This window comes from Parus major, chromosome 3 (assembly GCF_001522545.3).
Source record: "Parus major isolate Abel chromosome 3, Parus_major1.1, whole genome shotgun sequence".
NCBI classification, from domain to species: Eukaryota; Metazoa; Chordata; class Aves; order Passeriformes; family Paridae; genus Parus; species Parus major.
Genome location: NC_031770.1, coordinates 110,539,623 through 110,565,461, shown reverse-complemented (window position 1 = coordinate 110,565,461; position 25,839 = coordinate 110,539,623). Strand labels below are relative to the sequence as shown.

General features: G+C 43.2%; 1 protein-coding gene across 1 annotated transcript; it reads right to left on the bottom strand.

Moving 5' to 3' along the window:
• Positions 1-1,522: 1,522 nt before the first annotated feature.
• Positions 1,523-25,465, bottom strand: RP1L1 (RP1 like 1; the record flags this gene model as incomplete). Its single annotated transcript, XM_033512948.1, has 6 exons — positions 24,827-25,465; positions 9,055-9,223; positions 2,148-7,189; positions 2,025-2,114; positions 1,763-1,975; positions 1,523-1,699 (listed from the first exon to the last, which is right to left on the bottom strand). Coding segments are annotated over exons 1-6 (6,330 nt in total), but the record flags the coding sequence as incomplete, so codon positions are not given.
• Between the last annotated feature and the right edge of the window lie 374 nt (positions 25,466-25,839).

Sequence of the window (25,839 nt, the reverse complement as noted above, 5' to 3'; positions counted from 1 at the left end):
CTTCGACTACTTCTTCTTCAGCTACTCTTTCCTCTTCATCATCAGACCCCTTCTGGGATTGCTGTGAGAAGTTTCCAACAGAAGAATAACAAGAAAAGGCTGTGGATTTTTTCAGAGTTTCTAACCTTTTGCTGGTTTTCTTGCCTTTGGTCTTTGAAGCTTTCTCAGAAACTTTGCTGTTGCCTTGGTCTTCGTGTTTTTCATGTGCCTTGTCAGGGTCATCACCAGTGGGTTCCTCACCATTCTCATCAGGTTTCTCATCTCCTTCACTGTTTTTCTCCTCAGCCTCATCTCCTGACTCTGGTTTTGCATCTTCTTCTGCCTCAGCTTCATCTTGCTCAGCTTCTTCATTTCCTTCCACAACATCTCCTTCAGGATTGTTGTCAGTTCCAGAGCCCTCAGCATCTCCTCTGCATTCTGATGTCTCTGCCTCATCATCAGCCACAACTTCCTCATCCTCTGGCTCCTCTGCTTCTTCAGCTTCATTTTCACCTTCACCTTCGCATTCGGACTTTTCTTCAGCTTCTTGCTCTTCATTTTGAGCTTCTTCCTCTTGTTCTTCCTCTTCCCCTTTTTTCTCCTCCTCCTCCTTTATTTCTTCCTCCTCTTTTTCTCCCTCTTCTTCTTTTGCTTCTTCCTCCTCCTCTTCTGGGTTTTCTTTCTCTTCCACTCCCTGCTCCTCTTTTGTTTGACCCTCATCTTCCTTTGCTTCCTCATTGTCCTCCGTTCCTTCTTCTTCCTCCTTCCCTTCCTCCTCTTTTGTTTCTTCTTCCTCTTTTTGCTCTTCCTCCTCCTCTTCTGCTTCCTCCTCTTTTACATCTTCTTCTTCCTCCTTCCCTTCATCCTCCTCCTCTTCTTTTGCTTCTTCCTCTCCCTCCTGTACTTCTTCTTCCTCCTCTTTTGCATCTTCTTCTTCCTCCTTCCCTTCATCCTCCTCCTCTTCTTTTGTTTCGTCCTCTCCCTCCTTTACTTCTTCCTCCCCCTCTTTGGCTTCTTCCTCTTCCTCTTTGGCTTCTTCCTCTTCCTCTTTTCCTTCCTCCTCTTTTCCTTCCTCCTCCTCCTCCTTCCCTTCTTCTTCCTCCTCCTTCCCTTCTTCTTCCTCCTCCTCTTTCACTTCTTCCTCTTCCTCCTTCTCTTGTGCTTCCTCCTCCTCTTTAGCTTCTTCCTCTTCTTGTTCCTCTTTGGTTTCTTCCTCCTCCTCTTTAGCGTCTTCCTCCTCTTCCTCATTTGCTTCCTCCTCCTCCTCTTTTGCTTCTTCCTCCTCCTCCTTCCCTTCTTCTTCCTCCTCCTCTTTCCCTTCTTCTTCTTCCTCCTTCTCTTGTGCTTCCTCCTCCTCTTTAGCTTCTTCCTCTTCTTCTTCCTCTTTGGCTTGTTCCTCCTCCTCTTTAGCGTCTTCCTCCTCTTCCTCATTTGCTTCTTCCTCCTCCACTTTTCCTTCCTCCTCTTCCTCTTTTGCTTCTTCCTCCGCTTTTGTTTCTTCCTCCTTCCCTTCTTCTTCCTCCTCTTTGACTTCTTCATCCTCCTCTTTGGCTTCTTCCTCCTTCTCTTCCCCCTCCTCCTCCTCCCCCTCCTCCTCCTCCTCCTTTTTTGCTTCTTCCTCCCCCTCTTTTGCTTCTTCCTCTTCCTCCTTCTCTTCTTTTTCTTCATCCTCTTTTGCTTCCTCCTCTTTGGCTTCTTCTTCCTCCTCCTCTTTTACTTCCTCCTCCTCCTCTTTTGCTTCCTCCTCCTCTTCTTTTGCTTCTTCTTCCTCCTCCTCTTTCACTTCCTTCTCCTCCTCCTCTTTCGCTTCCTCCTCCTCCTCCTCTTTCGCTTCCTCCTCCTCCTCCTCTTTCGCTTCCTCCTCCTCCTCCTCTTTCGCTTCCTCCTCTTCCTCTTTTGCTTCTTCTTCCTCTTCCTCCTTCTCTTCTTTTTCCTCCTCCTCATTTGCTTCTTCCTCTTTTGCTTCCTCCTCCTCTTTGGCCTCTTCCTCCTCCTCCTCATTTGCTTCTTCCTCTTCCTCTTTTGCTTCCNTCTTCCTCTTTTGCTTCCTCCTCCTCTTTGGCCTCTTCCTCCTCCTCCTCATTTGCTTCTTCCTCTTCCTCTTTTGCTTCCCCCTCCTCCTCTTTTGCTTCCTCCTCTCCTTCCTTCCCTTCCTCTTCCTCTTTCACTTCTTCTTCTTCCTTTGCTTCTTCCTCTTCCTCCTTCCCTTCTTCCTCCTTTGTTTCTTCTTCCTCCTTCACTCCCTCTTCTTCTTCCTTCTCTTCCTCCTCATTTAGTTCCTCTTCCTCCTTAGTTTCTTCTGCTTCTTCCTCTTTAACTTCCTCATCTTCATTAGTTTCACCATCCTTCTCTTTTATTTCCTCCTCTTCAGCCTTGGCCATTTCTTCTTCCTCTTTCTCTTCTTCTCCTTGTGTTTCTTCCCCTCCTTCTTCTGCTTCTTCTTTGGTTTCTTCAATTCTGGCCTCATCCTCCACCTCAGCGTTTTGACTATCTGCTACTTCAGGTTCTTCTCCATCTCCATTCAACGTTGCACTATCATCTTCATTTAATTCTGGCTCTTTTCTGTCATCATCCTCCGCTTCTCTTTCATCTGTCTGAGGTTGCTCCTCATCCTTCTCCTCGTTTTCTGCCCCTTCCTCCACAGAACCATTGGGAAGTGTTTTGGTGTCCTGGGCTGCTTCTGCAACAATGGCTTCCTCATTGTCATCTTTCTTCAGCCTCAGGATTTTCTGCAAATCAAAGGCTTTCATGACTGGGGCATTGGTGGCCACCACAGGGGCTCTGGCAGGCCTGGAAGCCAGTTTTTTCCTTACACAGGAGTCACATGGGCAATATTCCTCCTCACTGGATTGTTTGTTAATGCTGTCCTCCAAGGCTGCACTAAGGTTAAAGTCATTGTCTACATCTAATGATAAGTCTGACGTCTCCTCCAGCCTCATTTGGGCACCATTCTTGTCTCCAAAGAGGGACTTTTTGTGCATAGTTTGAAGTCGCCATCTCCTCTGCTCAGTTTGGAGTTTGGACTCGCGTGTGGGTGGCTCTTCTGGAGGCCTTGGCATCCTCCTTCCAGCCCTGCTTTTGATCTTCCTCAACTCTTTCTCTATGCTCTTTTGTATCCTTTTACTCACTTCCTCCTTCAGCTCCAGTATCATTGCATCCATCTGCTGGTTGTCCTGCAGGTTCCACCTGACTTTAAACTCATTCATGGCATTGACATAGTGAGCCATGAACTCCTTCTCGATTTTCTTGAGTAGTCTCAGGACCCAGGTTGGGTCTGGATCCACGGAGTTTTGCTTGACAACAGATGTGTCCACAATGGTGGGTGTATTGACTTTGGGCTCAGGGTCATTTGGAGACTCTTCTTGGGGCTGCTCTTGCAATTCATCTTTCAGCTCTGTCCTGACATCAGCATCACCAACATCAGCATCACCAGTGGTCTCTGGCTGATCAGCTTCCTCTTCAGGCTTTTCTTGTGGGACTTCGTCATTCACAGCTTCAGCTTTTTCCTGTTCTCCAGTTTCAGCTGATTTGTTTTCTTCCTCATTTTCATTTTCTCCCCCTTCCTCCTGACCATGCTCACAGTTACTGCCCTGATCCTCCTTATTCTCTTCTCCCTCCTGGATTACAGACTCCTCTCTAGCAGACTCTGCTTTTCCCTCATCTTTTGCCTCTGAGCAGGCTGTGGAAGGGCAGGATGGCTGCTCTTCCTCTTTACTTTGCTCCTCAACCTCAGTCAGTTCTGTGCCAGTCTCTGCATTTTCCATTTGCTCAGCTGATTTGCATTCCATGGTTTTCTGTGCCACCAACGTGGCACCAGCTGTGCACTCTTCTCCTGAGCCACCAGAGCCACTGCAAACATCAACCCCAGAGGAGGACATGGCAGTGAAGGCGTGATCCATGGATTTTGGGACCTTAGACCCAGACACTGGTTTTGCCGGCTTGCTTGCCTCTTGGCCTGAACTTGGGCCGCTCCTTTCAGCAGTGCACCCAAACCAGAGGGCTTGAAAAATATTTAGCAGCTCTGTGTACCTTGACTTATTCAAATGTTTTGAGTTTTCTGATGGATCCTCTGACTCTTCATCAAGGAGCTGAAGGCTGGCAAGACAAGAAATCAAAATGTTAGCGGAATTACTCAGTTTTCTCCCCATTGTGGGGGACACTTCAGGCAAGCTGTTTGATCGGTCAAATTTGGTCTCGTGCTTTGAACTGAGCAAGGCCTTCATGATCTGGACAGACATCTGGACAGAGGTTGGCAGGTCTCTCTTGTTGTTATTTTGGCTGGATGTAACAGACTTGTTGCATTCTGCCTGCTCAGCTTCGGCAGCTTCAGCTGCAACCTCAGAGATTTCTTCCTGGTTCACGCATTCTTCAGCCTCTTCAATAATAGCTGTGTCTTCTGCTTTCTCTTCTTCCACTTCATCCTTTGCTTCATCCTTTTCAGCCTCCTCCTCCTCCTCATTCTTTTCCTCAGCTTTTTCCTCCTCTGGGGCTTCCTCAGCATTTGTACAGTGTGATACCTCAGTGGTCGACTCTGCACATTCCTCCTCTCTGTCATCCTCCATTTCGTATTTCATAAGCAACGTTTCCGAAGGGATTTTTCTGAGCCATTCTTGCACAACTTCTTCTGGAGATGTATTTGGTAGAGCTGATGGCATTAAATCACCTCCTTCCTCCTGAACACCTGTGTCTTCTACCTCTTCCTCTGTTTTTTTGCTGCAAATATCATCAGTCACTTTATTATTCTGACCATCTTTTTTGGCTGCAGTGGATTTAGAACCATAGGAAGTTGCTTTGGAGGAATCCACAATTTCTTTCTGCTCTCTTCCTGCGGTCATCACAGACTCGGTGCCGATGCTGCTGATGGAGGAATTCTTCAACATGGTTGAACGCATGTTTTTTCTTTTTGGCTTCCCTTTTGGTGGGGCAGGGCAGTGCAGACTGCACACTGACATAGTCTCCGACACCGATGCCCGGCTGGAGTTTGACACCTTCACACGAAGATTTTTTGGGTTTGTCTGCCTTGATTTTGAAGATAGGGACATGTTTGACTGTGAACACCTATCATCAGTTTCCTGGGATATCTGTGTCAACACACATTTATCTTTTATTTCTGACTTTGAAGAGACTCTTGAGGAGCTACTTGTAGGTTTTCCATTCCTAATGCCATCCTCAGCTGAGTGGTCAACTTTTGAACATACACTCCCACTCATGCTTCCCTGTTTTGAAGAAGAGGGTTCTGAACTAATCTTGGCATGACTCTCTCCAGCTTTTCCATTAGGACTTGAAAAACTTGAGTAGAGGGATGATGGCTTGCTGCTTTCTGCTTTATGGCTTCTCTTCTTTGAGTTTTTTGAGGATTCACTGCAGCCACTGGCAGTACTTCTTGAGCTTTTCTCCTCAGCAGGACCTGCATTTGCCTCTGCTTCACTGGTAGATGAAATGTTTGAGTGAAGAGATCCTGACTTATGAGAAATGGTGTCTCCAACAGATTTTTTCTTGGTTTCACATGAGCTTTTGGAGTAAATTGATGCCCTGCTGCCCGATCTTGCATCATCCGCATGTAGCGAACTCTTCTTTTTATTTGGAGTGGATTCGAGTGAAGAGACAGATATTTCAGACTGTGCATCCAAATGAATGTGACTGCGTTTGCTCTTTCTGGACCCTCTGGAAGAGCAAGACACACTGCATGGAATGTTCTCATCACTGCCACTTTTCTTGCTGTTCATGTCACTAGCCTTGGAACGGTGGGTTCCTTGCATAGAGCATTGTTCCCCTTCACTGCTCTCACCCCTGATTGACTGGCTTGGCTTAGTTTTTGCTGACACTGAGCTGACTTCATTGACTTCACTTTCTTCCTGCTCTGCTTCCACCTCTTCAGTCTCTTTCTTGGGGCAGGACTCACTGGAGAAAGAGGACACCACTGGGTTGTCATCAGAGGGGTCACTCTGCTCAGTCTTTTCTTTTGGTGTGGTGCAGTTACTGGACTTGCTGTGCACGCTGTTGGCAGGGGTGGAGCACTGGCTGTTGTCTCCCTGATTTGCCTTCTGAAGGCTTGAGGAGGACATGCTCCTGCCCACGCTGCTCGTTTCCTCACACACGTTCTTCTTGCTCTGCTTGGACTGCAGAGATGACCTGGACATGACACTCCCAACTCTGCTGCTTTCAACCTCTTCCTCCTCATCCTTCAAGCACTTCACAGAGGAAGCTTCAAAACAATTTGCATCCTCATTTTGTGAAATTATTTTGGTGATCTCCTGGTCTTCAGGGGTGTCTTGAGTATCCAGGTTGTTTTCACAGCTTGAATGTGACATCAAGCCCAAGGATGAAGGCCTCTGGCTGTTTCCTGTGCTTGTCTGAGTGTATTCCTGCTGTTCTTCTCCATTGGAAGCACCGGTAGATAAATCACTTCGGCACATACACTTTTTAACGGATCGATACGCCACTCTGTTCTTTATAGTCTCTGAGTAGGATGAGGACTCTCTCACAATGTGCTCAGAGAATTCCTCGCTGGATGTGGTGTGGATGCTATCTACAGATGTCATTTTTTTGTGGACTACTCTTCTCCGGGAAGATGTGCTGGAGCATGACGACCGCGTGTGCCAGGTGCTTCGCACGCTGGGCTCTTCCCTCTGGGACATGTGCATGGGGTTCTTCCAAATGTCATAGTCCTGGTGTTTCTTTCCACAGCTGTGACAGTGGGCCTCGTCACATTCTGATTCCTCAAGTTTGGACATGTAGGAATCGATATCACAGGGATATAAGGAATCATCTGCTTCCGAGCTGGCTTCTGGGTTCATTTTCCGTAGGGGATCTAGTCCACTGTCCTCCTCCACTCCTGACTCTTCACAAGGCAGCCGGTTCATCAGGTTGGACTTTTTGATCTGAGTGGACCACTGCAAAGTCTCATCATTGAGCAAACGGAAGCGAACCTTCATCTCCACGGACAAGCTCCCATCCTTGTTCACATGGACCCGCTTCTCAATGTCATCGTTGACCAAGGACTGGACCAGGTCCCCAGCTTTTGGGTGAGAGCAGCCATTGGAGAAGGGTGCCCCGTTGTCTGGAGAGGCCACAAGGCCATTGGGGTATGACTTTTCTGATGACAAGGAAAATCTCATCGATCTGTTGCTGGATGCTGACCGTGGATGGATAACGCTTTTTTTGGCTTTCAGTCCGAAGTTCACTGGAGTGAAGAAAGATGGAGAAAGATGTTAACTCATATAAAGATGACAAAATATATATCTAAGTCAAACCCTCAAACTATTGAATCCTGATGTTATTCCATTAAAGCCAAGCCTATGCCAATTTACAAAATTTGAAAATTTGTCATTGACTTCATGATGTCCATTAATCATAGAATAGTTAAGGTTGGAAGGGACAATCTAGTCCAACTTTCTTGTTAAATATTAAGTTTTGAATTAATAATCTATAATAAAGTCTTCTACACGTTAACTTTATTTTAAAAAACAAATTGAACCACAAACACTTTGTTTTATTAAGTGCATGTCAGGAAGTAAAAGTGAGAAAAATTATACATACATGTGCTTACACATACACATATACAGCAATTTAGTCTCTGAGTTTGAGCATTTTATCACATTGCAAATATTCCTTTGTTTAACTGTGGAGGTTTTCATTCTGCTTATTTAACCAGGGAAAAATACATAGAGAAGTGACCCTCTTCCTTAGCTGACCACTCATTTATTATGCATCATCCACTTCTCCACTCATATTCCAGGAAATGTGTGGCCATTTTAACCAGAGTAACACCCAGTCCCTGCAGGGATGTGCCACTAAGAATAATTATATTCTTATTAAAACATAAAGAACAAACAGAAAATGAATTGTAAGCTGGTGAGAATTACAAAGAGAAATAGTGGGAGTTGTAGAAGAAATCAAGGAGAATAAGGGAATTTAGGAATTGCAATTGGAAGAACATTTTTATTTTCTGTGCAGTGATCTGCATAGGTTTGTTTAGGTCACTTCACTTCAAGAAGAATACATTGCTATCAGGTTGTCTTACAAGACATTCATCTGTCTTGTTTCGAGTAGAAGTTTATCCAAAATTTCCTTGTGCATATACCCAGATAATCCTGTGCCTCCATGGGCATATGGATATGCAGCTGGTTGGAGGGAATTTTAGGAAGGAAGTGGAACAGGAGCACATAGAAATCAGCTGAAATAGCTCTTCCCTAATCATCCTAATCACTGAACTGATAGATTTGCTCAGTCTCTTTATGGGCAAAGCTCCAGTTTATTCCCATGTTTCTCTCCAATATTTTATGTCTAAACAGTGAGCGTAGGATGCCTCTGTCCTTGAGTTTCTACAACTTGTTGGCAACACACAAATGAATCTTTCTAAGCTCCTGGTATTGACAATGGAGAGAAACAGATGCACCTCCAGGGCACATTTAATTTCATCCTACAATAAATCCTTAATAGAGGTGAGATAAATTGCCTTTTGGAATTGGGATGTTTCTTTTCCCAAGCTACTGAAGGTGGTTGGTTTAATTACCTGTGACCTTAAATAACTCATGATGAAGTGCCAAAGAAATATAATCCTGATAATCCATATCATACTCCTTCCCGAACATAATCTTTCAATTAAAACACACTTTGTTCCCAAAAAGCCAGCTGTAACTTGCAGGAGAAACTGAGTCAGAACCAGGGCACCCTCTGGTCCTGGTGCAGGAAAATGCAGGAGTGAAGGCATGATAGGACAGACAACGAGGGGATCGAGGATTCGTGGGAAATCTCAAGGGTCTGGGAGGACAGACACAGGAAAGGAGGGATTTCTGGAAGGAAAAGGAGACCTAGAGATATGAAAGTGGAAGGGAAGTCAGCCAGACATGGGGAGCATGTAAAAGAAAGACTAGGGGCTGCAGGGAGGAAATCCTAGAAGGAAACCAGAGAAAAAGAAGGGGAGGATGGAAAGGCCTGGGAGGCAGGGAGAGGGAAGTGCATTTTCCACATGAAATCTGTACTTTGGGGCAGCACAATAGGGGCCCGTAATCCCCATGCTGTGGGACACAGGCCTGGGTTTGACTGCGCGACACGGCCCCGAGGTTTTCTTACTGTCATTGTTCTCGTTGACATTGTTGCCATTGTTGGAGCGGGGAGGCAGGTTGGGCAGCTTCTCCACCGAGTGTTTCCTCAAATTCTCCATGGATATAGGTTTGAATGGCTCCCGGCCTACACACACCAGCACGCTGGGGCAGTGGAGCAGGGCCTGCATGCTGTCGATCTGCAAAGGGAACAGCAAGTGGAGCACCGTGAGCACAGACAGAAGAATTTGGTTCTTCCAGGCCTGGAATCTACTGACAATGAGTTGTGGCCTACATAAAAGAGTATTTGGATAATGGTCTCAGGCATGCAATGCTGTTTTTGGGGTTTTTCTGTTCAGGGCCAGGAGCTGGACTTGATGGCCCTTGTAGGTCCTTTCCAGCTCAGGATATTCTGTGATTCAATGAAAATAAACGTGGTTCTGGAGAACTTAGGGGTCTACCAGAGCCTGTTGGAGAATTCCTCCATAAAAAGTGAAGCTCTGCTATTTTTTGATCAGATTTCCTAAGATAGGGGAGGGCTGGGAGAGATTGCCTAAGAGAGAATAGATTTAATTTATTATGTATGATACAAGATTTCACATATTCTGGAAAAAATTTGGTCACTTTCCATATGGTAGTGAGGAAGAGGGTGGAACTGGAGGTGTTCTAATTTGCCTTACAGAGAATTATAGCATTTAAAATTTTCTAGGTCCTGTATGGGGCAGCTTTTATTACATGAAAAATGCTACAACTAGTTTTGTCCCTTAGTTGATCCTTTTCTTGCTGAGGAAGAGGGACACGAATTGTAACTTCCCCTAATATTCCCTCAAATACTGCTTCAGTTATAACCCCAAGTATTGCCTCAGTGCTGGACAGTGAGGGACATTGTCCCCAGTGTGGGAAGTGCCTGTGAAGGAATCTTTGTTCCTCCATGAGAACTCAGGTTTGCACCTTTCATCCTCACCACATGACCTGTTTCTGGATCACACACCAACTCCTTCATGAGTCACTTCTTGTGGAACTGTATAATCCTAGAATAGTTTGAATTAGAAGGGAATTTTTAAATGCCATCCAGCCCAACCCCATACAGTGAGCAGGGACATCTTCAGCTGAAGCAGGTGAAGCAGGTTTCTCGGATCCCTATCCAGCTTTTACCCAAATATATTTGTCTCACTCAAAGAGTAGGAATCAGTCCTGTGGGAAGCACAAGCAGACAGATCCTGGACCCATCTTCCATCTTGTTCCTGCAACCTCTCATTTGAAAGACTGAAGTTGAGCTCTCAGGTAAAATACTTGATGTCTTTCAAAAGAAGAAGTCTCTCTTGCTGTCTTGAGAGGACTTTAGAGTGGCCAATTTCTGGCAGCTTTGTGTGTCTCCACCATGTGGGATGTCCCTTCCTCCTCAACCTGCTACATCAGGAGAACATCTCTAGGGCATAGGGAAGACCTCAACAGGAGGGGACCCCACCATGAATTACCAAGCCAGCACTGGTGTTGGGCTCAGCACGGTGCAGCCTGACCTCACCCTGTCATTTAATCACCATTCCCTTAATGAGAACCAAAATAAAGAACCTCAGAGCAGCAGTGATGACAGTTCTGCAGCTGTCACACGTGCTTGAAATAACAGCTCGTGAAGGAAAGAGCTCGGCCTCTGAATATTGTTACAGCCAAGAATGAGGAACCAGGGCCCATTCAGAGCCCAAGCCCTCAGTTTGTGAAATGCTCCTGAGGTTTTCCAGGATGTCCCACCATGACTGTGGGAGGCACTAAGGGATTGATGCTGGATCTGGTGCAAATGAGAGGATAAATGTGTGGAGGGTGAAAGAGCAGGACAGAGATAAATGGAAGCACATTCTAGATCCAGTTAATCACTTCTGAAAACATTTGTTACAATAAAACACACGGCATCAACTTTTTAGTGGGAATACAGTAAAAATCCCTTTGTCTTCCCATTATTTTTTATTTTCTGTTTTTGTTATAACAACACCTGTGTTCTAGCCCTATCCAGCTTGCTATGAAACCCAAAAATAAGAGAGCTTTTCTCACTGAAACTTTCATTAAATTCTGCAAAGCAGCAAAAATGCCAAATTCATGTGATGGGTACCATGAAACAGAAAAATAGCTCACAAATCTCAGCTTGCCTTTGTTCACTCCACTTTTGGTCCATCTATTCCTAAAGAAAACATCTTTATATCATCGTAATGAAATCATCTTTCTAGCTCACTTTAAAAGTTTATAGAAAGTCTAGAATTTAATAAATATTTCAAGTGTGCTTTTGCCATCTGTATATTTCATTTCCTTCTTTGCTTTTCTGTTCTTTTTTTTTTCCTGTTCTTTTTATTTTTATTGCCTTGGTGAGATCTTTTCCCCTGACTTTATACAAGTAGGAAAAAAAAAAACCCAAAGAAACATGAAGATAAAATAGAAGAGAAAGGGAAAAAGAGGGAGAGGGAAAAAAAAAATAGACACAAAACATGTTCTGTCCCTAAAGTAAAAGAATCTGTCTTTCAAGCACCACTAAGTTTAGGAACTGTTTCTATTTGTAAAGGACATTTTTTTCAGTGAAAGCTATTTTTTGCCCACATTTTCTCACGTGGTTCCATGTCTGGGTGTAGATATTTCAATCACACTCATCACTGTTGTGCTGTGTGCAGAAAATAGATGGTGCCAATGACAGAGAGTCAGGGATCCATGGAGCTGGGCCAGCTGAATTAGGGATTTTTTACTTTCATTTATAAGGAATACACTTGTGTTATGTCACTTAAAATAGTCTGTATTTGTAGTATGAAGTATTTCTGACATCAACAGCACTTTAGATGTGTTCGTGTCTATAATGTAAATTTTCTTCCTAATGCCTTCCTAGATTAATTTCTTTGAATTAATAATTCCAGAGGTCCATCTTTGTAATGCTTCATTGCTATATCCATTGTTCATTGGTAGTTTTAAATGCAACTGAATGTATTCTGAGTGTTAAATAAATCCCATTCTGCTGCAGGACTTCCACTCCCTGCCATGGGCAGGGACAACTTCCACTATCCCAGATTGATCCAAGCCCTGTCCAGCCTGGCCTTGGACACTTCCAGGGATCCAGGGACAGCCACAGCTTCTCTGGGCACCCTGTGCCAGGGCCTCCCCACCCTCCCAGGGAACAATTCCTTCCCAATATCCCATCCAGCCCTGCCCTCTGGCAGTGGGAAGCCATTCCCTGTGTCCTGTCCCTCATCCCTTGTCCCCAGTCCCTCTCCAGCTCTCCTGGAGCCCCTTTAGGCCCTGGAAGGGGCTCTGAGCTCTCCCTGGATCCTTCTCTTCTCCAGGTGAGCACCCCCAGCTCTCCCAGCCTGGCTCCAGAGCAGAGGGGCTCCAGCCTCTTTTTTGCTATTGTGCAAGAGAAGTGATCCTGTTCTTCTTGGACACAACAACCACCAAGTTTTTATGACTTGAGTAACGTATTTTCCATGCAATTTCTGCCACAGATTTTCATGCTGGGAGAAGGAACTGAACATCAGACAGAAACTTTGAGAAAGAGAAGATGATTAGATGTGGCAGTAGGACCATGGTGAAAAGCAGACACCATACTGTTCCTGTTTCAGAACCATGTGAGCCTCAGAGAAACAAGGAAAATATTAGATGAGATTAAATTCTGAGAAAATAATCTGATTTTGAATTGCTGTTCAGATTAGGTAAGAGGTGGAAATGATCCTGCAGAAAACAGTGTGAATTCCAGCATATGGAGGAAAAGGAAGGTTTGATGATATCTCCAGAAGTATTTTCCAAACTCAATGATAACGTGATTAGGTGTTCTATTGTAGAAGTGGATGTTATTCTCATGGAGACATCAGTTAAGAAAAAAGTGGAGTGGAACTGAAAGACAAGAAGGTGAATATTCTTATCTGTTTAGTTCTCACAGACAATTTATAGAGAAAATTGAATGCCACTGAAGGGGGATGTGATAAATCTGAAGGTTGATCTTCATGATTGTGGAGGTCTTGTCCAAACTTAATAATTTCTGTGATATTAAAGCAATAGTAAAACCTTAGATTCTTCTGGTAAACTGATTCCCCACTTCCCTCAGGCTACCACAGCAAGATTCCTGAGCAGCCAAGCTAGGATATTCAGAGAAAATAATATTTAATCCCACCACAATTTAGCTTAAAATAAACCCAAAGGCAATGGATTGTAAATCCTTAAAATCTGGCAATCACCTGAAGGAGATGTGATGGAGAAGAGAATGCTCTGCTCTAATATTTCTCCATTAATTAATTACACAGGATTCTAACTCATCATCTACAATCAAAGCTTCTTGGTGGAGAGCAGCCAATACTTTTGGGAGACAGGTAGTTTAAACCTGATCCAGGTCGACATCCCCCCTTGGACATACCTGACTCTCACTGATGACAGAGTCAATCATCTCAAAGCAGCTGTCTAAATGTAGATTCCTGGAACAATTTGAGATGTTCTAGAGTATCCAATATGTGCCTGAGGATGGCTGACAGGATAAAAGATAAATATGAGACCAGAAAGCTCAGCGAGAAACATCAACCACCTTCATAAAGTTAGAAAATAAGATATCTTCATTTTCAAGCTGAGTCCCAAAGCATGGGAACTTCAAGAACATTTTAATCCATAAGTGAACAGTTAGGAATAAAACTGAAGAGAAATAATGGCTCATGATAAAGGTGTTGGGTTAGCAAAGAGTTTATTTGGAAATCAGAATCCATTTAAGGCTTTTTGGAGTTCCCTTGATGTAACTCAGTCAGAGGTAAGTCTGTGGATTTTCAGAGACAAAAATCCACCAAAATTCATGGGATCAGTCTCTAGATGTTGGCATTTAGTGGGCTGGAATAGACTCCCATTGAAGTTTATGAAGTAAAATTTTTTGAAGTAAAATTAAATTGAGTTTTTCAATCTTACTGTAAAACCTGATCCAAGTCCCACTGTAATAGATGGAGAGAAAATGGGTGATCTCCACAGACTCTGGATCAGGATCCAAGAGGATTATGGATTCTGTGAATGAAGTTCTGGACAAGAGCCCAGGCTGGATGAGGCTTGGAGCAGCCTGGTCAGGTGGAAGGTGGCAGGGGGTAGAACCAGATAATCTTTAAGGTCCTTTGCAACTCAAACCATTCTGTGATTTATGATTCATTATTCCCCACCAGAGGAACTCCCTGCCCCAGTAGGATATGGCATTTATGGATTGGTTCAAAAAATTTGATGTTCTTTCCAATAAAAATGATTTACAGACATTAAACTTCCACTGGGAAGGTCACTACAAGTGAGGTGTAAATGAAAACACATCCTCTCTTCTGAAACACTCTTTTTTTTCCAGTCTAGCTGCTATCAGTTGAGGATGGATTGTCTCCATGAATTCTGCTGCTCAGGACCCACCAGCTGCTGTGATCTCAGCAAGGACCTCTAGGTGTTACTGCAGCACAATAGTAAAATGTCATCAATACCTATACAGAAGTAAGGCAAACATAACTCCTCTAAGACACGGAAGCAGCTGGTTGCTGTGGAGAACATGCCACCCTCTGGCTCTTCCCAGAGGAAAAAGAACCACTCAGCCTTGCTCACCTCAGAAGCTGAACATAAATACCAGTTTTTGATGAAGGCAGAGTGAAGGAGACCCCTTGCTCTGCCTCTGCTGGCTGCCAGCCAACCAAAGACGTCAGAGACTTCGACAGAATGTGGAAATAATGCGAGACATGGTTCAGAGGACGAGCCTATAAACTAATCCACCTTCCAAAGGAGTGCAGAAATGCATGGGAGAAACAGGAAAGTCTGGAAACACACCCACTGAGGAACAGGCCAATGGGCTGAGTCCATGGCCTGTGCTGTCTCACTGCCTCTTCTCACAGAGCTCTTCCAGCTGCTCCGTTCTGTCTTCCATTCCCATTGACGCCTCCTTGGAGTGTGAACAGCCCTGTTTTGTGGTTGTGCCACATCCAGTCCGGGGGCATCCAGGCTCCAAACTGATGTATTGTGGTTTAACGATAATGGATTTTGCATTTTATTCATGCAAAGAACCCATTTGCCCTTCCCTTCCCCAAATTTTGCACCGGAGGAATTAGAGAGTGGTTCTTCTGGGGAGTGGCTGGGTAATCCGTGGTCAGAAGGTGAATCATGGGGTGTTGCCACTCCATGCCCACATACAAATTAGCAAAGCAGTGGAAGAAAAGGAGGAGGAAGAGATCAGGAAGTGCATGACTTGTCCTCCCTTTCTCTAGCTTCAGCAGGGGTCAGAAGACTCTTCCTTGTCACCACAGGAACATAAAACAAGAGGTAATACTGAACACAGGGCAAGGAAATACTGCATGGAAAGGGATCTAATCCTCTGGAAATTTGAACATCCAAATTTTTAGTCCAGAAGAGAGGACACAGCATCCCTTGCATCTTCCCAAACCAAAACTCACATGGATTTTTGAACTAAATTAAATATCAGGTCCCCAAATCTACAGAGAATCATGGAATGGCTTGGGTGGGAAAGGGCTTCAAGGATCATCCAGTTCTACCCGTGCCATGGGCAGGGACACCTCCCACTATCCCAGGTTGCTCCAAGCCCTGTCCAGCCTGGCCTTGGACACTTCCAGGGATCCAGGGGCAGCCCCAGCTTCTCTGGGCACCCTGTGCCAGGGCCTCACCAACTTCACAGCCAACAATTCCTTCCCAATATCCCATCCATCCCTGTCCTCTGGCAGTGGGAAGCCATTCCTTGTGTCCTGTTACTCCATGTCCTTGTCCAAAGTTTCTCTTCATCCTTCTTGTAGGCTCCCTTCAGGTACTGGAAGGCTCATCCCAAAACCTTCTTTTATCAAAGGAAGATAGATAAATCAGGATAGATTCCAGTGTTCAGGGCTCTTGTAAGAGCAGGTGTTTTGTTAAACACAAATTTCAAGCTGCTGCCTTTCTTTGATGCTTATTTAATGAGAATATGGGCAAATCCAGTGCTCCATACACTGAAATACAGCAGTGTAAAATAATTTGCCATTCCAGCATTTCTCCAAACATCAGGATCCTCTAGATTTTTACAGACATGACCTGTTCAGCTTTCAGGTTTGCCCAGAGTGTAAAGATGCTTTAAAAAAATGAATTTTGGAAGGACATGAAGCACTCAAAGAGACAAACAAAACATGTGAAAGAGAGAGGAAGAATGCAATAATGCCCTGCTCTGCTATCTTAGTCAAGCACTGGCAAAGATCACGTGTAACTATTGCTCTGCTGGCAGCTTTTCCTGGAGTACTCACGGACAATTTTTCCCTGTGCGTGACACTTCGCACACATATAAAAAAATATTCTAGGTTTTGCCCTAAAAATACTTTGGATTAACAACTCTTCCAACATTCCAAGAGAAGTACTACAATGAGAAAATCAGTGGCTGTTGGAAATCACTTGGGTAGCAGCAGGAGAGAAACACCTCATGGGAAAAGGGAAAAGGGGAAGAGGATTGATGGGGAAAATAAGGGCACAGAGAAAGTGTGTTTTTAAGAAACAGGTGAAGAGGCTAAAAATGGGAAGAAAAGTGATTTCTAGTCTGGTTCAGTTTGGAAGTTTTGATTGTGTGAGGGGTGCCACCAGTCCTGCCACTGTGCAGGATGAGCTGGTTCCTGATGAAGACGATGGGAGGCTTCCCAAAGACTTCACAAAGTGCTGGATTGATCTGGGGAGATCATGGGATCCACATGACCCACCCTGTCATCTCAAAGTTAGGTCTTCCACTGTTCAAGCTGTGAAGCAACCAGAGAAAGAGCAAACTGCTGTTAAAGGTGCAAATTTTGACTGAGAAGAGAGGATGGCCTTTCTAGAAAAGTTTCGCTGCTGATGTTTGTCACCTTCTGGCTGAAATCAGAGTTCCCCACCTTTGGCATTGGGTTCATTAGATCTGGTCCATCCAACATCAGCATTTGAAAATGATGAGTCAGAGTAACATCCACTCCACCCTGAGAGCCTGCCCTGATCCTCTCCTGGGGCAGGATTAGCTTAAAAATTGACATGCCTTGAAAAATGTGAAACATTTGGTTCTTGTGCTCAGTCTTGTGGTGGCTGAGTCAGTGGGAAGGATCCAACTTTGGGAGCTCAAGCATTTCCCTATGACCAGAAAAGTTGTCAAAACTCACTCCTTTCATATGGAGAATATTTACATCATGGATGAGTAGGTATTCCAGTTGGAAATTGTGGGGGAAGGAGGGAAGGACAAAGTTTTGCTCCAGTTATCTCTAGGAGCTGGAATTGAGGATATAAACCCTCCTGGATCAAGCTCACAGATCCATAGGGAATTGATCCATGGTTTTCCCATCTTGGATGTCTCGTAAAATCTGTGGGCTCCAGAAACTGTGGGCACAGAGAGAGACACATTCAGCTGAAAATTTTGGTTTCATTGAGTATTTTTTTTTTGTTATTGAGTCCAGGTTTCACTCTCATTTTGAAAATCCATGGTACAAATGGGTAAAGTGAGAAGGTTTTTGCTTCTACTTCCAAAACTTGCAAAGTGTTGCAGCAGAATCCTTTGAATTCCGTGTTCAAGACCCAAAAGGAAGAAGAATATTGATGCAAATGTAAAAATCCTCTCTTTTCCTCTCCTTTTACTGGCTAAAGACTCCCAAGTCTTCATTTGTAAAATCTAATTTCCCTTTGAAAAAAACCCCACAGACTTTCCTGTGAAAATTCTTTGAAGAAACAGCGATTTCTACTGAAAGTACTTACAGAAAATTCACAGTTTTTCCAGGAGAGGGTGGAATTCCACTATTTTTTGTACTCTCAGCAAATTAATAAATAGAGAGATCATGGTGACAAATCTTACTCTCCTGAAGTCCACTTTTATTTAGTGCTCTTTTTCTGAACTATAAAGAGAACCATCAACAGGAAAAGCTTTATATTTCTCATAAAATATTTTGTAACACAACCTTTTCTGATGGATCCTGATTTTTTCCCACAATTTACCTGTTACTGACATAGAGCTGGTTTTATTGGCTCAGTACATTTTTTCGTAAACAAAACCCCCATACAGGATTTTTATATCAAGTTTAAATTACTGTTATGCACTTTTGTGCCCTTTGTTGCATTGACAATTCTGCATTTTATAAGTCTGGGGTGTTTTGTCTCATCTTTAACCATGGACAATCTTTCCAGAGGTCTAAGCTTCTATATGTTGGTAACTATAGAAGTAATTTTCTTCTAAGTACTTTCTAAAATTTGTTGAAGATGAAAAAACCTAAATGTGACAAAATTGTACCTATAAAAATTCAAGACCTCTTTTTTTTTTTTTTTTCCAAACCACTTGCATTTAAAAACAAAATAGTTTGTTATGGGGAAAACACAGAAATGCCAAAAAAAATTGTAGGAGGTACCCATAGCATGGCAGAAGCTTTTGGTTGTATAATTGAAGTGCATAATGAGAAGTTAAATGAGTGGTAGAATTTTCTAAATTGCTATTAAGAAAAATGAGGAAATATTAGTGGTCATACCAGCAAGGCTGCCAGAGCTCTAGGAGTGTTTGGACGACACTCTCAGGCACATTGTGGGATTTTTGGGATGTCCTGTGCAGGGCCAGGAGTTGGACTGCATGATCCTTGGGAATCCCTTCCAGCTCAGGATATTCCAATGAGTATTGCATACACTCAATAACATTATTGGAAAAGTCTTTGCCCTGGATTAAATTCAAAAGGATTAGAAAGCAATAACACTTTGCTCCACTATTACTGAAAGAACAAAACCTCCTCAGGCTAAAGGAATCATCTGCATTTGCTGTATGTTAGATAAGAAAGTATCAGATTTGCTGCGTGCTAGATAAGAAAGTCGCTAAACACGGGGTCCCTTTAACTCTACCTTGTAAGGCACCCAGCCAGATGATCTCAGGGCATCTCAAAGGTTCACAAAACACACCTGGATATGAATCTTCTTGTGGATGAGGTTCATGGAAAGTTTTGCTGAGGTTTACAGATCGCTTGTGTAAATCTCGTTGGAGTCATTGTGGTTTTGGCACGGAATCAGAGAATATCAAACCTGAAACCTGTGGTTTGTTTTTAGACCATGAGTCACACACGTGGTGGGTGGAAAAGTGGCACAGCTCGCTTGATAACAACGGTTTGCTCCAGATCAGGGGCTGGAATTGGTTGCAGTACTTCATACCTGAGCACAGAAACCGAGCGTCACAGTGAATTCATCAACACGCAACCAGAAAATTAACGATCCCACGGAGGCAAATTATCACCTCTTTTCTCTCACTGTTTATATACATACCACATTTTAAACCAGCTTATCTGCCTCCATGTATCCCGTTTTCCTCCCGCACTTCCATCATGGTCTTGATGACACCTGTCATTAAGACAGATGAGCTTGGTAGAGAGCCCAAACATGAGTGGCCGAGAGGATGCCTGCGGGCAGCCTACAGATGTCCTAGGAATGGCTCTATGGATGTGTAAATCTGAGTCAGGAAATATGTCAGACAAGCCTGTTTCCTGGCCTTGCACCCCTAGGTCGCTGTAAATACAGTCATTATCAAGAACTACTTAGTAATAATAGCTAGGCCACCAGCTTGGCTAATAACATCTAAAAATAAAAGTTTTGTCTTTACTGCTAAATTAAATCAATTATGGATTGAGGGCATTGGAACAGTGTTGCCTCTACCACGCTTCTTAGAGTGGTCTTTAGAGCACTTAAAGCCTGGATCAGCTGGCACTCTCCCAAGCAATTCCTGGGATAGTGGGATGTGGGAGTTAACGCATTCCAGGGAGCTTTTCTAAGAAGTGGCTTGAGCGTGGCCACCCCTGTGGGAATTAGACCCTATTTTGGGTGCTAAGAAGTGTGATTATCCACAGACTGTGCCATTTGGTGCCAGAGTCTGTGCTCTGATACTCTCCTGGCTATTGGAATAGATGTGAGGGCTCATCGTGCTGCTTTGGGCTGAAGGTCTTATCCTACAGCTTGCTGGAGACTGGGAAGATGCACAAGGGAAGGAGTCACTTCATTTGTCTTTCTCCAAGACTGGGACATGGTCAAAGATGGCTTGATTTGCCCCAGAATGGTTGGTCTTGTCTAAGTACAACCTGTGCCAAATTTCACACAAACACAGGAGAAAACTGAGGGTTCTTACCCCAAGATGTTTCTAATAACTAATCCTTTACAGTCTCCAGCTCGTGGTGCCTGAGGAAACATTCCTTAACTCATGATCGCTCCCCTGATTAACCCACACAGCAATTCTCTGATCCCTCAAGGAAATTTGGTGGCACACAGTGCTCCTCCTGCAACGTTCTCACTTGCAGAATCTGAGTCAAAATCGCGTCTTTCTGGTCATCCACTCGACCTTTCCACACAACAAAACTGGATCAGATTCACTCATTAAATGTAACAACTTACGGTCAGCCTTGAGTGCGCCCAAACAAAAAAACATCTCAGCCTTGGCCTCACTCCAACGAACATAAAACTGGCCACATCCCCTGGAAAACTCTTCTGAGGGCTGATAAATCCCATTTGAGCTGCTCTTGGTAATTGCCACCAGTAGCCATAAACTATGTAGACTATTTGCCATCTCACAGTGTGGTTTCAAACGCCATGTGAGGAGGAACGCTGGATTTTAAGAGTTTGATTCGGTTCTTGTTTTAATTTAGCACAGCCAGTAAAAAGAAGGCCTAGTGATTCAGAAATCAGGACATCTGTGCCTGGACACAGTCATGGTGCTGGGTTCCTGTGACTTAACGAAGTCTTAATGACTGTTCAGCTGGTGGGCCCTGGATAGTTGCCATTTGTAAGGGAAATCCTCTGTCGCTGCCTCATCACGCTACACGTAATTTCTTACAGCTTAGGAGGATTTCTGCCCTTTCTGTGATCTCTCTTTGTCCCCAGAGACATCCTTCCCTCTCCAGAGGCGGGTGGTGGGGATCTGAACAGAGGTGCATTCCTGTGGTTTAGACCATGAGGAAGAAAACCCACTATGTGGTATAAAAACTTCCCAGAACAGAGTCGAAAGGTCATTTGATGGAGCAGATAACCTAGCCAATTTTTCTTTTTATTGAGATATCTGCACACCTGGTTCTTTTTTTAGCATAGAACTGATGTTCTCAGGAAAAACTAGGAAATATGTGGTTTCCAACAGTCTCATCAGCTAATGGATGTAAAGTCCAGTATTTATGTTTGCCAATGTCTAAACATCTGTAGTACTTTGTAACTAGTATATGAAAACTTGGCCTAGCTTAATTTACTAGTCTCAGTCAGTCTTCCTAGGTTCTATAATTAATAAAGAGGGTCCAACAGGCAAAATGTCCCCTCATCCCAAATGCCTCATAAAAAAATCAGATTTAGATGAATTCATGAATTGTGTCCAGGATTGTCTATATTTTAGAAATGGGAAATGTGCACAGAGTTTCACTGGCCAGTTAATTGTGTGTCAATGTTAACCTAAATAGCAAATTTCTCTATTTGGGAAGTTAATCCAATTATTTCTAGTTAATCACCTGGAAAACACCAACAAGTAGCTTGACCTGAAAAAATACAACTATGATTTATATTTCTTTTCTTGCTGGAAGTTTAACTGATTTTGCTTACCTAAAACTGAACTAATTTTTTCTCCAGTCCCATATTCATTAAATTTCTAGGCAAGAAAAATCTTGGTTAATCTGGGAAAATGGGCTATTTGCCCTGATGAAATGAGTGTACAAACACTTCACACCTACTTCAATGGGACTATGATTTCCTAGTAGAAAATCTGCTTGATGTTTAGGATTGAAAATATTGGTTTCACCTCACTCAAAGATTCAGGAGTTAGAATGAAAATGCAAATATGTAAATAGCAATAGAACAAATTTGCATGTACTTCCATGAGAATCAGGGCTTTAAAATTCTTGGATTCTATGAATTACTTTTGAGTTATGATTGAATTAAACTTAGAGATTTACTGGGAAAATTTGTGGACTACAAAAGGAAGAAATCACTTTTCTCAAATCAATCCTCCATGAAAGGAACACAAAACAAACCTGTTCCATGTGTGTATAAGTCTATACCCACATAAAGATTTGTAATTTCAAAGTGTCCTGAATTTACTCATCAAAATGGTAAGAATATGAAAATGAAGCAGATCAAAACAGAGCCACTGGGACAGAGGTGATTTAATTAATTTTAGGATTTAAGTTTAGATCTGGAATTACAGTAGTAGAAGAAACAAAAGGAGATTGGAGAGCAAACACTCTGAGGTCTGTGAACATAACTTCCATTGATGGAAGATTGATTGACCTGTAGAACAGATTTTTCCCCTTTTTTTTCTATTTTTTTTTTCTTTTTTGTTTGGTTTTCAAGAATTCTAGGAAAAACTGGCTGAAAAAGAGACATTGTGAACCCGCTGTTAAATGATGTGGATTTTGTTATTCTGAGCCAGACAAATATGAAGTCAATCCATCAGTAGTCCAGATGCATTGCTTACGAATTATTCTGCTAACCTGTCAAAATATGGGAATAAATATCAAAAGTTACTGTTACACTCAATCCCAGCCCTCTATCCCAGAAAGATCTCTGTCCTAAGTCATGGGGGAAAAAATTACATAGATAATTGGGTTAAAAGAAGTTTACAAAATTATTTAAAGAGAATTTAAATTATTCTTCAAAGAGAATAATGCAAGAAAAAATGAAATACCCAAGAAACACGAAACATCCAGTCACCTTTGAATGATCATGGAAGAATGGAAGCTTCTTCCCATTGTCTTTAACTGAAAATGCAAATTTAAGTATGAAGATAAGATGCATAACTAAAATTGAACCCCAGTACCAGTGGAAGGAGGTTATTTCAGGAAAGCTCAAAACTGTGCACTGAACTCACAATTTTCACTCCTCAGTGAAACAATTGTATCTGAAAACTCAGATACAGCCAGCTGTGTATCGAAAACAGAGGTTTTGAAGCTGAGCTATGACAAAAAACTCAGAAGAAGAAGAACAGAGATAGTTTAGGAGAATCCATGTGAAAGGAAAAGATTGGAAAATCCAAAACAGAGTGAAATATTTTATGGTGTAAATGCTTTGCATCCAACGCCAGAGTAACAGCAATCCCTAATAGGAAAGTTTGTTAAGTGAACAGTGGTGAACAGTTTGAAAGGTGAAGGTAAGTTACTAAAATTAATAATGGCCAAGAACTCACTGTAAAAGATTCCCAGGAGAGGTATTAATAATCACATATCTCCTAATTATGTGGGAGATGATGATGTTGCTGAGGTTGGAGCCCTCATTACCTATCACTGTGATATTCTGCACAGGAATGAAAGGAATGAAAATAGAATTATTAAGGTATAGAAAATCAACTATTTATTGACAAAACAGTAATGAAAATTTTCATATTAAAAAAATAGAATCTGAAGGGACCATGGAGGGATTAAGTGATAGTGTTTGACCCACATCCATATTTCTGCTGATGGAACACATGAAAAGGTTGGAAAAGACCTCCAAGATCATTGAGTTGAAGATTTGTGTTTACAGAGTGCATATTTAGCTCATATCCCATCTAAAATATTGGTGCTTATAATGACTAGAAGGAAAATTGTGGGGAATTAATTTAGGAATTACAAGGGGAACATTAAGACTGCATTAAGAAGTAGAAGGCAAAACTTTTCTTCAGAGAAATCAGTGAAAATTCTCAAAAATTAAAGAGAAAGTTGCTATCAGTTCACAAGATTATTATGTCGGTCTGGACTGAGCAGGAGTCCATGTCTTGAAAACTGGAGAAATCAGTGGCAAAATAAGTTAGCTATCCATAGATTATAAAATATCTTGGCAGCAGGATTTGGCTTGGTTGGAAGCTCTTTCCAGACTGGTGGGAATAGCAGAAAGCTCTGTGATAAGACACAGTGCTTCCAACAGGAAGGATGGTCTAAATCATCCCCTCCCTCTCCCCTTCCTACTGCACATTCCTCTCCTTGTGCCAGGTAAAAATGAGCTTATTGCAAAATTTTCCTGCATTTTTTCCCCTCCTGGATAATGGGTTGAAGGCAGGTCATTTCAGTCACCTGGCTCAGAAAGTGACACCACAAGTGGTTGTGTTTTTGACACTGAGGAGCTGGCACTCAGCCCTGTAAAGGTGGGAAAAGTGGCAAAGGAGATAGGAAATCTCCATTCACTGCAGGGATGGGGACAAGTCAGGATAACCTGTGGGATTCTTCCAAAAAAATGGAGGTAAAGTCTTAATTAGCTAAGAAGAGATGGAGAAGAAGTCAGGAAAATCTCTGGTTTGCCAGGAAATTCCTTTGGGTACAGAAGAATTAAGGGGTTACCATGCCCTGAATTTATTATAAGAATTCCCCCCACAGCAGATTCACTAATTCATCAATACAAAAGTGTTTATTGATCCCACTCAAACCTTAATTTTTTATGCATTAATTGGTTATCATATCATCATCATCAGTTATCTTTTCTCTGTTGAGGATCCCACATGATGAGCAGGACCCTGTTCTCTGGGGAATTGCAACCAAAGGTCCCCCTATTCTGTTGAGTTTCCATACCCAGGTCAGGTATGGAAAAGCTGAACCTCTGCTGGGACATGGCTCCCAAAAAAAAGGTGAGAAACACTGTAACTAGAAGGGATTTTATATCTGACTGCAAAAACATTAAACCTCCTACTGACTCCAAACAATATTTGGCATGAAGTTCTTGAGTGGCTGAACATAATTCCTCTGCATCAAACTATTGTGAAATGAATGGGGAAGCAATTAATGTAACAAAGCCAGGAGGATTAAGGTAAGGTGGATAAACTTTTGGAGCTATGAACTAAAGGATTTGCATCACAAGGAAGGTGATGACTCCTGTTTGAACAATTGAGCAGCACCAGAGATATTTACCTTCTTCCCATCAACAGTGTAGAGCTTCTTCACTGGGAACTGCAGGATCTCTGTGATCTCATCCAGGAGCGTTTTGAAACTCCGGGCATTTCTGCGGTTCAGGATGATGGAGCGCCGAAATCCACTTTCCCCATTCTTAACCAGAGTGATTTTCTTGGGTATTCTGGGGCCATGGTGAGTGAAAGGTGTGGAATAATCTTCCAGCTTGCCCTCCTGAGCCGCTCTCCTCATGGTGCTGGAGGGGCGACTGTTCCGTGGCGGGGCCGGCCTGTGTCCCCCAGAGGTGATGCTGATGGGCTTCACGTACTTCTTGTCGGAGCACAAGTAGCAGCCTCCGTCCTCCAGCTGGTCCAGCTCACTGATGCAGTGTATTCCTCGTGGGGTGGTGATGGTCCGGACCCCAAACGGCAGCGGGACCCGATGGGAGAGGTCATCCATGAGCGCGTTGAAGCTCTTGAAGCTCCGCTGGTTGATGGCCATCTTGACTCCTGCAAACTGAGGGTCTCCACTCTTGAAGAAGGTTATTTTTTTGGCTGGAGGGACCTTGGTGAGGGTGCTGGCCCGAGCCACGGAGGGGAGGGGTGGTTCATAGTTGTAGGAGCTGGTGGTTGACAGGTAGTCAGCAGGCACCTGAGTCATCCCTCTTGCTTAAAGATAACTACAAAGAGAAGGAAAAACAGAGCGGTTTGTTTGAGTCAGGAAGGATCAGAGCCTGACTGGTGTGGGAGCAAGGTTTGTGCTCCTCACAACAGCTCCATCATGAGCAGATTGTACCAACAACCCTTAGGAATTAATGGATCAGGCAGATACAGGGAAGCACGGCGAGGAGAGCGTCCATATCCCTGCTCCTCACAGCCAAACCTTCCTGGGACTGCAGATTCCAGTGGGAATCCAGTCACTGTCAGTCACCCCCGAGGCACAAAAAGCATGAGTCAGACCCCAAGCAAAACCCACAAAAAGTGCACTGTTGTGCTTTGGAGTTTTGTGTCTTCCTTGCTTATATTTTTGAGGTT